Raw genomic sequence first — 13,382 nt, 5'->3', positions numbered from 1 at the left:
TTTTTGTAAATATATATATATATTTTCTTTTAAAAAGCTTTCTCATAAACTATCTTATATAAATAATGACATCGATAAAACAATGAATCATCAATTTAAAATCTTGGAAATTCAGTTGTTTCTAAGAAATAAAATTCCCATAAAGAATAGTAGCATTTTATTTACTATACTTCATTATTATTATGAATGAAAAGCAGTATATATTTTATGGGAATTCGCGATGCTTCGAACATCGGAGCGTTTCGATTTATTTTTCATATATTTTATAAGAATTATCAGAAGATGAGAGAAATTTTATCGATATAAAGATTTTAATACGTATATGATGAATTAAATTACTTTTTTTTATATGTTGCGTAAATGTTGGAATACTATTGAAAGATTTTTCGATTACATATTTTATCACATACATTTAAATACATATATATATAAAACTCTTTTACACAGTTACGTGTTTTTTTTTTCGTTTTAAATAAATGTTTGCAATAGAGTGCAAGAAATATTTGAATCTACGGAGAGTTTACTTTTCTTGTTGAACAATAGTTTTTATTTTACACATACCATATATATATATATCGCGTAAAAATATTTATCTTTATATAGAAATCTTGATAATTAGCGAATTAATGAGATTGTTTAGTTTCCGATAGCAAATGCAACGTGTTATAAACATTGAATCTTATCACATTGGATTTTTTTACTCTCGTCGTAAGTTGTCACACACAAATCGATTAGGTTTGAATCTACACACATATACATATACGTATATATTTATATTTAATTTAAATTGAAATAAAAGAAGAAGGAAGATAATTATTGCTTGCAAGTTTATATCGTTAATATCGCGATGGACGTATTTTAATATAATAAGTTGATATTAATGATAAAAGTCTCTTATTTTAACGAGCGATTATATTATATACGTTATATTATCTTGGCAAAAGAAATATTCTTTCATCTTATTTATCTTATTATAGTTTAAACTAACCATGCAGGAAATTTTAATAGATACTTAATTGACTTTACATCCTACTCTTTAAAACTTACTTAGCATTTTAATTTATGTCAATTTTACGCCCCTTTTTCTTTCTTTCTCTTTTTTCATCAAGAACTATCCCGTGTAAACTATTTTGTTAGATTTCATTAAATTTCTTGGACTTGATGCCAAAGTCCAATAAAAATTTAGGAATTAAGTTATCGTAGATAAACAAAAAAATATTTATTTATTATGTTACGATTTGATAACGTTCCTATCTGGAAGAACGATATAAAGAGTATCCCAGAATTCGCTTTAACTAACTGAAAAGTTATAAGTTTATTATCTATTAAAGTTTCCATGTATTGGATGCTTTCGTTTTACAGATTATCGTTAGAATTCTTTTTTCTCGGTAAAATGATATTTGATGTTGATATATTTCGATGTATATATCTCAATAAGAGACATAAGTATATGAGATATAAATGTAGTTCAAATATAGCATTTATATTTATATATATATACGCGACAAATTAAAATTATTAAAAAATACTTACTTCGGAAGAAAACAATTGGCATTTACTTAATTTATCTATTCGGCACATTTGAAATTTTGTTTTTATTTTTAATACATGTCATCGATTTTAAAAAATTTTTATCGAGTCATAATTGATGTCCCGTAATGTAATTATTAAAAATAATTCAGAAACAAGTATCTTTTAAAGGTGGTAATTTACATCATACGTAAGTACTTTGTACGTCGGTTTGTTGAGTAGTCGGTTGCAACTTTTTCATGATTTTTGGTTTAAAAAGTTGTCTGAACGATGTTCGAAATTGTCGAGACATTAAACAATAAAGTATAAAATTAATAGCACCATTTAATAAAGCTAAAATGTCCATTATCTCGCCAAAATTATGATAGCAATTACGGAAGAAGCAATCGCCTAGAATTCCAGACAGAAGGCCTAAAACCCCCTGCGGTATTTCTGTAATTAAAAAAAGGAATAAAACGGCAACGAGCATTCTTGTTGTTCTGTCAGCATGTTTTTCATTCTTGCTTGGCTTTCGTGGTATCACCGAACCATTACTTATCGGTAGGTTCTTCATTAAAGGTTGATTGTAATTCTTTAAAGCCTTTTTCCGATCTTTCGTCCTGAATATTAATTTAAAATTGAACACATTTGTTTAATTAAAGAGATAACAAAAATTCAACTCAAATACGAGATATATAAGATTTTCAAGAAAATGATTATATGTACGCGGGTGATATTATTAAAAATAGAAAAAGAAACAAACAAATTGATATTTAAATAATCAAATTATTTATATTGTAAAATATATATTATTAAAATACAAAATTTGAAAATCTCTCCATTGTCTCATATTTTAAAATTATTATTACTATCAAGTATACTATATGCATATACCTGCAAAGTGTTTTAATTAACCAACATATAATAATGGTAAGTATGACACAGGGCATAAGTTTAACGACAACTCCAAGTATCCAAAAATTAAGTTGGTAGATAAATCCTTTGTCTCGTGAATAATTGGTATCCACATGATACAAGATTTCCTTAGTTCCATTTTCACAAACAATTTGATCCCTTATCTAAGTATCACGTAGTAAAATGATTTGTTAGATATCCTTTGATTTAGATTTCGAAAGCTATGAATCAATGAGAAGTCTATTATAGCTGTATCGATTGTTATGAAAATCTACTCACGCCAAAGACGAAATAGCTTGGTGCACAGGCGATCAGTGGTGCCAAAACGCAACACCATAGAGCTATCTTGCAACGAGTAGGTGTGCACCATGCGTGGTTGTATTGCAGAAACCTGAAACACGTATCAACGGATGATGCATTGTAACAATGAATTTCGAACAATACACGAATTCTCTTCCTCATCCTTATTCTCGTTTCGAGAAATACACGTTTTGTTTTCTCTTTTCAAACGTATAATATAATATAATAAATTTCTCTAGGAAGATCACAATAGATGGATAAAGAAAAAAAAGTTTATTTATTAATATTTCTTTTTAATTTTTTTTTTTTTTATATATTTTTCTCATGAAATTTCATCTCCTTTCTCAATTATTACGCTTCTATATACTGCGAAGCTTTAATAATTAAATTAGAAAAAAATGTTAAAAGAAAGAAAGCAAGAAAGAAAGTAAGAAAGAAAGAAATTTCAAGAGAAGGTCGAGTACGAATTTATATTTCTTTACAATTCCGAGATTTCTTTGCAACACCCATAAGAATCTTATGTCGAGACATATATATATACATACAATAAGTATGTTGCTACAATAAAACGTACATATAACGAGTGTAATTTTTTGATGTTTCTTTATGGTCAAAGCGGAAACATTTTGTTTCCCTTAAGTATACTTCTACTATTTAATAAAAAGGAATTATAAATTACGTATAAAACGAAATGTAATTTGTTATCTCGTTAACAAAGTTTTATCTTTTTATAATATATATTTTTTCTCTTGAAATATTCTACTATTATTTGTACTTTAATTCAAACATTTATTTTTAAATACGTATTAACTACGTGCCAGCCGGATGTAAATTAATTAACATTGTTTAATAACTTCTCATTAGCTGTTTATTGGCTAACAATTTTTCATAGATCTACGTTTCCATTTGACGTTTTCATTTTCTTTTATATATTTTATGCAAAAAATACGTGTAATTACAAGTGTGCGAAAAAAAAGAAACATCATTTATATAATATAATTGTGTATTTTCTGTTGGCAAATAATGTAATAGAAAATCCATAAATATTATTAGTTGTTTCAGACGTCCAAAAATAATAGTAAAAAATAACAACGGATTGCAAGAAGAAAATACTTGTTGGTAAAATATATATTGTTGGCAATACTGTTGCGTAATAAAGTTAACATTTAAGTTGTTACATTCAATTATATTTCAATCGCGAAACACTAATAATAAGTTTGTATCAATTAATAGTCTCTCTCATATGATTCGAGTGATGTATAACAATAAAAGGGTTGACAAGAAACGTGTAGTACCTATTTACTTACATTGGGTTAAATTTTGCTCCCGGAGAATTTCTATATGAACAAAAATAAAGTTCAATGAGTCAAGGCAATATCTTCGAAAGATAGTACGGGCTCTCGTCGTTTCTCTATTATCTTAGAAAATATTTCAAAGTAATTTGACCAAGTAACGTTTATGAAGAATATTTTTCTACGAGGCTCTATAAATTATTCTTATATATATATATATTATAATTTTTTTATTTATTAATTTATATAAAATGACGCATTATAAGAATAAAAAAAAATTAATATGATTTATAAAAATGTTCTCACTTATATACGAGATTACGTTTAATTACAAAATTTGATAACTTTCGATAGCTTAAAGTTTTAAAGTTTAGAGAAATTTCTAACTAAATTGTGACGTGAGTTATTCAGGTAAAAATAAAAGTATTTAAAAAGTTGTCAATGTCGAGAACTTCGAAAGGAAGGTAAAAGAAGATTTATGTGACAGAAGCTTGACAATAATATATTCAAACTTAGAAAGAAGACAAGGGGATGGAATGAGGAGCAAGAACGAAAGAACGAACGAAAGAACGGACGAAAGAACGAATGAACGAACGAACGAAAAAAAAAAAAGAAAAAAAACGTACGGAGATTGTTACAAAGCAATTTATAAGCCGAATCGCGAAAGAAATCCAGATTATGTTCTTAGAAAAAAGAAGCTTATGCAGATTTATATATAATACAAAGGGTACACGCGCGTTATTAGATATTACTTTGCGTCGTCCTAAGAAAACACAATTTTGTATCTCGGTCAGTAGCCGAACGTGCTTTTGAAGTTTTCATCTTACCTTTTATAACTCTTACCCTCTTACCATCTTCAACGTATCTTAACCGTCATAAAGTTGTATTTTTAACATCATTCTATATCGAATAATATTTGTACATACGTTCAAGAGAATTCGAGTTTTAAATATATTTTATTTATACTTTTTTATATATTTACGTTTATATAATTAATCATACATATTAACCCTACGGCAATAAAAAAGTAAAATTATTTGAAATAAATTTACCTCAAAGCGATATATCTCCAAACAGCCAGTGTTAGAGTTAATGCGATGCTGATGGTATGAATGACCTGTGTAAAGTGCATGTGAAATAAAACGAAGACAGCCCATCCGTAAGGGTAGATCTGACGTTTTGGTAGAACGAAATAAACGTAAACGGCAAAGGGTATGTATTCCAACATCACCAACATGTCAGCAAATGCTAATCCCGTTAATATTTTGTTTATCGGTGTTATCATCATATCTTTATGGGTTAGCACAACGATGTTCAACATATTGGCAAAGGTACCAAATATGCATACTATTATTGCTACGTAACCATGATATATTCTATAGCTCATAGCCCAATTTCTGATGGAACCGTTGCAATAACAAAACGTCGTCGATGTTTCCGGAGGAAGACTGAAGTTGTTTACGTAATCAATATCATCTTTCGTAATATTAAATCGAGTAAATATATCGGTGTAATTTGGATGCCAATACATGCTCGATATATTTCGTAGGAGTAACTTTAATTGCAGCAACGAAGAGTTCAAGTATCCTTTGTAATACAAATCCTCACGATTCCAGTGACATAACATCGCATTTTCCACAAAGTCAAAGATTATATCCTTTTATCGATCCAAGTAAATTCTTAGATTTTTTATTCTTATATAATTGATTCTCCAACGAGAGAAATTGTTCTGTTTTCTTAAAATTGTAAATTGACGTTGGTAAAAACATTCGCTTTCGTAGAAAATGTTTGTTAGATTCAACTTGCCAATGTTATTACAGTTGTTGCTGGTGCGGTCTTATTTTCGAAAGAAAATTCGATTCACTCGGGGAAATATCATTTCCACTAATTTACGACGAATTATCGTAGTAAACTTTTCGATGGGTTGAACAATCTTGTTTACGAGAAAGTTCGATGAGGTAATGGCTTTTTTCTTTTTTCTTTTTTATTTTTAAATCTTTAACCAAAATCCCGAAACACTAATTGAATTTAGATTTGTATTATCGTAAAGATAATAGAACAATTAATTCTGATTTTCCTTTAAGAAAGTTAGTAGCCATTAGTCTTTCATTTTAGTATGCTTATTTCACTGCGGTCTTAACTTTATCTAATTCCTAATGAATTCCGCATTTGCAGTTGATTCAGTTTTAAACCGGGTAAAACTCGAAGACAAATATACGATTGTCCAGAACAGGTACTATTTTCTTAAGAAAAGGGGGAAAGTGATGAATTGTTTAGCTGATTGCAAAAGACGTTTTGTTTGTAGAAAAAAAGTTCAATTTAATCGGTTGGAAAATGACGTCTTATATTTCTTTTCCCATTAGATGGAATCGTATAAATGGATGAACTGATTTTTTGACTTTCCCCAATAGATCATCGAATTTAATAATTGCTTGTTGTTTTCTTTTTTTCGACTTTTTTCGAAATTATACATTGTATAATTTTATTCGTTTCTTTTTGGATACAGGATTTCTGAAAAGAAAGAATTGTATTTTGTTAGTGCGAGGTATCAATTGTATTTTCTATGAACAAAATGTATATACATACGTACGTACATATCTATGCGAGATGGATAAAGTATGAAAGAATTGTGTACGTACGTAAAGAATAGAGATAAAAAAAAAAGAAAAACAAAGAAAAAAATGTACGGAAAAATAAATATAACTTTGCGAAGCGCATGATCGAAACGTAAAAAACATTTTGGTGAAATAAAATACAGGAAAATAATACTAGTGAAGCTAAACGGGCTAAATTGTTTATTTGAAACGTGAATAGAATATCAACAACTAGGAATGTTTTGTATGAAGTGAATAACCACACGTATAAACTTGACCTAAAAGATAAACATTTAATTTAGCTAATACGCTTTTTGATTTAACAAAGTGAACTTCGATTCGATAGAACGACGATTATTGATTAGGATTTTATCTTAACCAACCGAATTTTCGAAATATTTATCGAGGAAGAAAGAAATATTACGAGAGTGAAGTTTTGTAATATAAAATAGAAAACAAGAAAGAAAAAAAAAACACATTTTTCCAATGTTTTTTTTTTTATTTTTCTACTACCTTGAGATTCAATCGTAAAAGATATATTTTCTATTTATTGGAGCTTATAGAATATTTTTTGCAAAAAATATATTTACCGCCGTATTACCAAACGTTTTATTTCTTTTCTTTTTCTTTATTATTCATTTATTTATTTAGTTTTATCCTTAAAATGTTTAAATCGCTTATTGATAAATTACGACTTCAACTATTAAGTTCATTTCGAAAAAAAATGAATGTGAAATATAAATTTATTATTTCAACATTATCACATGAAATAAAATCATCCTCCATATATTATATATATAAATGATATTTATTTTCTAAAGAAGAAGTAAGAATTTATTACGTTCACTAGAATTCAGCAAATTCTTCTCGTTGCAGCTTCAAAGAATGCACATTTCTTTATTATTATTTCACGTTATTTGAAACAAACTGATTGTTTTGTGAATTCAATTTGTGAGATTCTGTAAATGTAAACTGAATTACAATTATTATATTAATGAGATATTAAATTGTGCAAATTAGATTGATATATATCAGATATGCATAATAAAAAAATACAAAAGAAAACAAAAAAAAAAGAAAAAGAACAAATAGAAAAAGAGAAAGAGAGAAAAAAGAGATTCTGAAAAATTGTTGTCGTCAAATTAAAGCACATTATTTACACATTCCTATTTTTTGACTTGGAAACATATAATACGTGAAACTCGACAAATGTGTTAGAAGAATTATAAAACAGGATGTTATTTGTCGCGGACGATTTAACATGGCTGTATTTGAAATTTGAATAGATCGTAATACCCCTACTTGAGAAAAAGTGAGAGGGAAAAAGAGAGAGAGAGAGAAAAAAGAGAATAAAAAGAGAAAAGTTTTTAAATGAATAATTTAGTCTAGGATTTCGAAGCGGAATATTTTTTCTCGCAGTTATATTGCAAAAGTCATTTGTATCATTTGGTATAGTTTCGTTCTTGCAAGTAGTAAAAAACAAGAATTAGTCGAACAATCATGTCATCTCATTTTTGTGTGTGTAACATCCTATCAATAGATATTTAAATTAATAAGAATTCTCACGAATGGAGGATTTTTCGATTTACAAGAAATTCCTAACTAAGCAGATTACTCTTCAATAATGAGAGAGAAAGAGAGAGAGAGAGAGAAAAAGCAGAATATAACAAAGAACAAGTCTATATGCATTTTGATAAAAATGTAAAGCTCAACAGTTAACTTATTGATAACCGAATTATGCATGCATATACAAGGCATGTCCAATTATAGGGTTTCTTACTTATAATTACTGTTTTTTGAAAGCTCTTTATTGATCATTTAAATATCATTATTTTAGTATTCTATTAATAAATATAATTAAACGGCGATCATTAAAATTCAATGAGCGTATGCATAAATTGCAGACTACATGCATAATAATATTTGAAATGTTTCATTCCGAATATAGAAGAATATTCAAATAATTTTCCTTGTTTGTTTTTTATTTACGCAGAGATTTTATAAATTTGTTTTTTCTTTTTGCTTTTTCTATTTTTTGCGATACGTCAATCTGCCATTGTTCATATACGTTCAACGAGTTTTCAATCGACACTTTGACGTCATTGTAAAAATGTAAGCATTGATATTGAAATAATGAAAGTTTGTTATGTATCGTTTTAATAAATATAAATATTCGTAAAAAGCTTTGTCACGTACAATTGATAAAATGCGTATCTCGTTATTAAAGAATAAATTTCACTTAATTTCAATGATTTACATTATTACTGTAAAATTATAATGATACTTTCGATGCGTATCGATATATAAAGTTACAGTATGAATATATTATTAAATAAAGTTTTCATTCAACAAGGGAGAACTTTCAGTTTGTTAAAGTAAAGACAAAATACACAGAAGTATCATGAAATGTATTTTATCTCACGGTGATTTTATAATATTAGTGAAAACAATTAATCAAGTCTGATGTACTACTGAAATGGAGCTTACAAAAATGCGAAAACGAATTTTTCTGTTTAAAAACTAAATAATAAGAGCGTAAAGAATGCTCATACTGTATTTCGTTTGAAAATAGATAGTCAACAGGATTGAAGGAAAACTCGTAAAAGTGACGTTAACTCACTTTCACTGTTAAAATTGGCTTACTGGCTGGATAATTTGACGTGAAATGAAATTGTCGAATTTTACTTTTCAATAAATAAAAAACTTGACATAATGTTTTATCCAGAATTTGAACAATACGAAATTCGACAGCTTGTTTCTAAGGATCAAGCTACTTGGTACATATATAGTACAAATTTATTGTATTTTCACTGATAAGTATAATGCATAAAGCAGGTTTATTGGATACTATAATAAATAATAGTAGATTAAAAAGAAACGATTTCTTTTTTGTACTCAAAAATTTCTAATATTTTTCCAACGAATTTTTCTCAAAGATCGAGATTTTCAAGAATCCTTCTTCTACCTTTTTCTACCTTTATAGTTGGCCTTTTTATTTTTCCTTCTCTATGGGTGAATAAGAAAAATATAATATTTTTCTAATGTACGTTTTCCAGATAAAAGAGTTTTTTCTTCGTATTTCGAAGAACATTTACGACATTCACGAGATATACTATTTGCATTTACATCAATAAAATTTAAAATTAGACATGTCAGAGTCATATGCTCCATTTAGTATCTTAATAAACTTGATGGAACGTTCGTATCGTTAAACTCGACATGGGAGAAGTGTCACCGGTCTATAGAAAACTGAATAAATGTTAAAGTTAACTGCATGAACGAATGAAAAATATATTATCGCTATGTTGGATCTTAAAGATCTTTTAAAGAAAAATCAATAAACATTTATATAGCGATTTAGTTATGATCGTTCTGATCATTTCATGGAACTCGTTAAAAAAAGAAGAAAAGAAAAATAAGAAAAATAAAATATAAAAATAAGAAAAATAAAAAAAATAATTCTCGATACTAAAACATTCATTTTCATAGATTTAATCATTGTATTTTTAATTAATTTGCTTATATACTTAAATACCAGTATATTCTTCTGCGGAATTTCCAATAAAAAAAAACGTGAACACGTTAAAAGATTATCACATTATCTTTTATTATATGTATAATATATATATATATATATATTTTATAATTCACATACGTTTAATAATTTAAATAATCGTATAAGTGATTTAATATGTAACAATTACAAAATAGAATCCTAACAAAAACAAGAAATATAAGTTATATATAATAAAAGTAATACGATTTTGATTAAAGTTAATCAATCATATTATTAATAGCACGGATCGTTTCCACGTTAATCGCAAACGTAGAAATGAACATATGTGGTTGCGCATTACATCGATTATAATTTACGCATCGATAAATACACAATCGTGAATTGAATATAACCAAATCCTTTATACTTCTTGTATTCGATAGAAATGATTTCTTTGATCTCTTGATTTCATAGCAATTATATTAAGAAGAAAAACTTTTCCATTTCTGTATATACGTACGCGTAACTTGTAATATCGATGTTATTTTTAACTTAGAGAAAAAACTTTTTAATGGTTATTACCTTTTTTAAAAATGATTTGACATCGGAGTTTTAGAATTTTATGAAAGATCGAAAAAAAAAAAGAACAAATATAAAACAGTTTACCAAAAAGTATTTTGTTTTTTATTTAATAATCGAACGCGTAAAATTGCAAATGTTATTTGGTTAAAAAGTGTATTTTTAAAATCAAATAGAATGGAATAAGAGAATTAGAAAAAGAACAAAATTAACATGACGCATGTTGGTAACTCGATATCCTATGTTCAGTATCGATCACATTTTCCTAATACTAACAGACAATCCGTTGGATGGCAGTGTTAACAATTGTAAGTTAAATACAAGTTAACTAATGAATATTCACGGTTGTTACATATGGTGAGCTATTATTATATAGATACTACTCAAATCTCTCGTCAATTTCCGAGTTATGGAATAACAAATTGAGAATAATCATAACCATATGTAGTAAATATAATCCTTTACGTGGGTATATGCGTTTTTACCTCATACATATTGATGCATACACAAGCAAAGAAAAACTCTTTCTGATCTTAATCTTTCTTTTTTTAAGAAATTACGTTTCGAACGTTAAAATGACTAATTTTTGTAATACCACTTTATTCCTAATGCAAAAATATTAACTGGAAAATTGAGCCGAGGGTCTTTCGTGAAAAATAAAATTAACCGTAAAAAAATATCTTTCCTTCTGCCATCAAGATTAGAGATTTATTAAACACTATGTTTACTACATCGTTCATTAATTCTTGCTTCTTCCTTAGAAAGATTTTTATCGCCGATAATATTCAAACACTATCAACTACTACCACCACTAACCATAAACACCGCTAACACTACTACACATTCTCTATCTTTAATAAAAAAAGTGTCATATTGGAAAATATTACTTTAGAATTTTCTTAAGATAAAAACGAGCATAATAAATAAATGAGAAAGTTCACGTGTAATTAATTTTTTTTTCGTATTTGTTGTAACATAACACGACATACGTTATTCCAATAAATTCACGTATTATAAACCAAAAAATAAAAATATAGAAATAAAAATCGTAGCCCGAATATGAACAACGAATAAGAATATGTGAATAATTAATTAGATTTCCTTTCAAAAGATACATATTTCTAACATAATACGAATATGATTATCTTATACTATTATTCTATATTACATAAAATATATTCATAATTAATATATATATATATATATGTAAATATAATTAAAATTGTAAATATAACGTACCCAGATGCATGGCATAACAAGTAACGTTGATTATTCCTTTTAAGAAACAAATAACGTACAACGTAAATTAAAAATAAAATACGTTGATGCGTTGTTGATCATTGACCCCGATCATCAATAATTCGTTTAATGTTTGTTTCTTGATTTGTTTGTTTGTTATTTTAGAAAATAATCAATATATAAATTCGATCGATACAACGAATAATTAAATAATGATGAAAAGCCAGTTGTTTTTTTTTAGGGCTACGATAAAAATGATTATTATATACGCGACGCGCACGTTAATGAGGGAAATATTTTAGTTGAAATAGCAATTTCCCTAATATATGATATATATTAATTATCAGGTCAACATATGTTACATCTTATAATTCGATAAGATGATTATCATCAACATCATCATTATCATCATTATCATCAATATGATAGACACTGATCAACGTATGATGAACTTTAGTTGCGGGTAGTCGCGGCGGTACTACTGTTGAAAATTCACGAGGATCTCCACCTCACTCCCTCTTTTCCTAGTTTTCCTCTCTTCTCTTGCTACCAAGGAGTCTGCGCGACATTCAAGGAAGATCCACGACGAAAACAGGAAAAATCTTTCTCTCTCTCTCTCTCTCTCTCTCTCTCTCTCTGTCTGTCTTTCTCTTTGTCTCTCTCTCTCTCTCTTCAAGTTGTTTCTTCTCTGATATTTTTTATAAAACAAAAATTTCATACTCCGTATGCACGCAGAGCGGAGTTTCTTTCCCTTCTTTTTTTTTTACATTTCGATTAATGCACGTAATTTTTTTTAAATATATGACAGAATCATCTATCCGATGATTCTATCTTTTTTTTCTTTTTTTTTTAAAGTTATTCTTCTTTTACGTTTCATTTTTCCACTTGTTAACGAGTTTAATAGAGATGAAATTCAATGGATGAAATTAATTAAGTTAGAATTTACTTGAGACTTTTTGTTTAGATTTCTTTTTATTTTATTATTTTACTTTCTTTTCTCCCTTTCTTTTTCCCTTTTCCCTTTTTTTTTTTTTATTTTTTACATTTTGTCCCGCATTTTACGTCGTCCGTGCTAAGAATTCCAGGGTTATAAATGAAATACGATGAAAATTATGCAATGATCTTTCTCCCATAGGTAGTCAAAGGAAAGATGAACCTTTATTCCACAGAGATGCTATTTCCTTCACGCTTTCATCTCTTTCTATAATGCTTTGACATGTTCATGTAAAACGTATATGTATTATATATACACATATGTGCATATAACATCTTTGCAGGTACATTATTTTCCTTTTTTTCCTCCTCCTCGCAAATTTACAAAATCCGAATAGATAGGTATCAGTGAGTGCTCTTTTGTGAACACATTTTCCCATGATATATGATATTCCCTGACATTTAGCGTGAAAACGACTAAATAAAATCATTTATATTCATTTTCGAAACCATTAAATTCATTTT

At 27.5% G+C, this 13,382-nt stretch overlaps 1 protein-coding gene across 2 annotated transcripts; it reads right to left on the bottom strand.

Annotated features, from left to right (window-relative positions):
* Window positions 1-1,508: 1,508 nt before the first annotated feature.
* LOC106793915 (sex peptide receptor-like) lies at window positions 1,509-6,502 on the bottom strand. 2 transcript variants are annotated; one of them, XM_014761206.1, is made up of 5 exons: window positions 5,069-6,502; window positions 4,032-4,061; window positions 2,704-2,815; window positions 2,404-2,588; window positions 1,509-2,129 (listed from the first exon to the last, which is right to left on the bottom strand). In XM_014761206.1, exons 1-5 carry the CDS (start codon window positions 5,641-5,643, stop codon window positions 1,715-1,717), a joined length of 1,317 nt encoding a protein of 438 aa, XP_014616692.1. In that variant the 5' UTR covers window positions 5,644-6,502; the 3' UTR covers window positions 1,509-1,714. The 2 variants fall into 2 exon arrangements, with proteins under 2 accessions (XP_014616692.1, XP_014616693.1); XM_014761207.1 differs by lacking the exon at window positions 4,032-4,061.
* Window positions 6,503-13,382: the final 6,880 nt, after the last annotated feature.

The sequence above is a fragment of the Polistes canadensis genome, unplaced genomic scaffold, assembly GCF_001313835.1.
Source record: "Polistes canadensis isolate GaletaPanama2010 unplaced genomic scaffold, ASM131383v1 scaffold_20, whole genome shotgun sequence".
NCBI classification, from domain to species: domain Eukaryota; kingdom Metazoa; phylum Arthropoda; class Insecta; order Hymenoptera; family Vespidae; genus Polistes; species Polistes canadensis.
The sequence above is the reverse complement of the archived record's forward strand: the minus strand, read 5'-3'. Positions and strand labels throughout refer to the sequence as shown.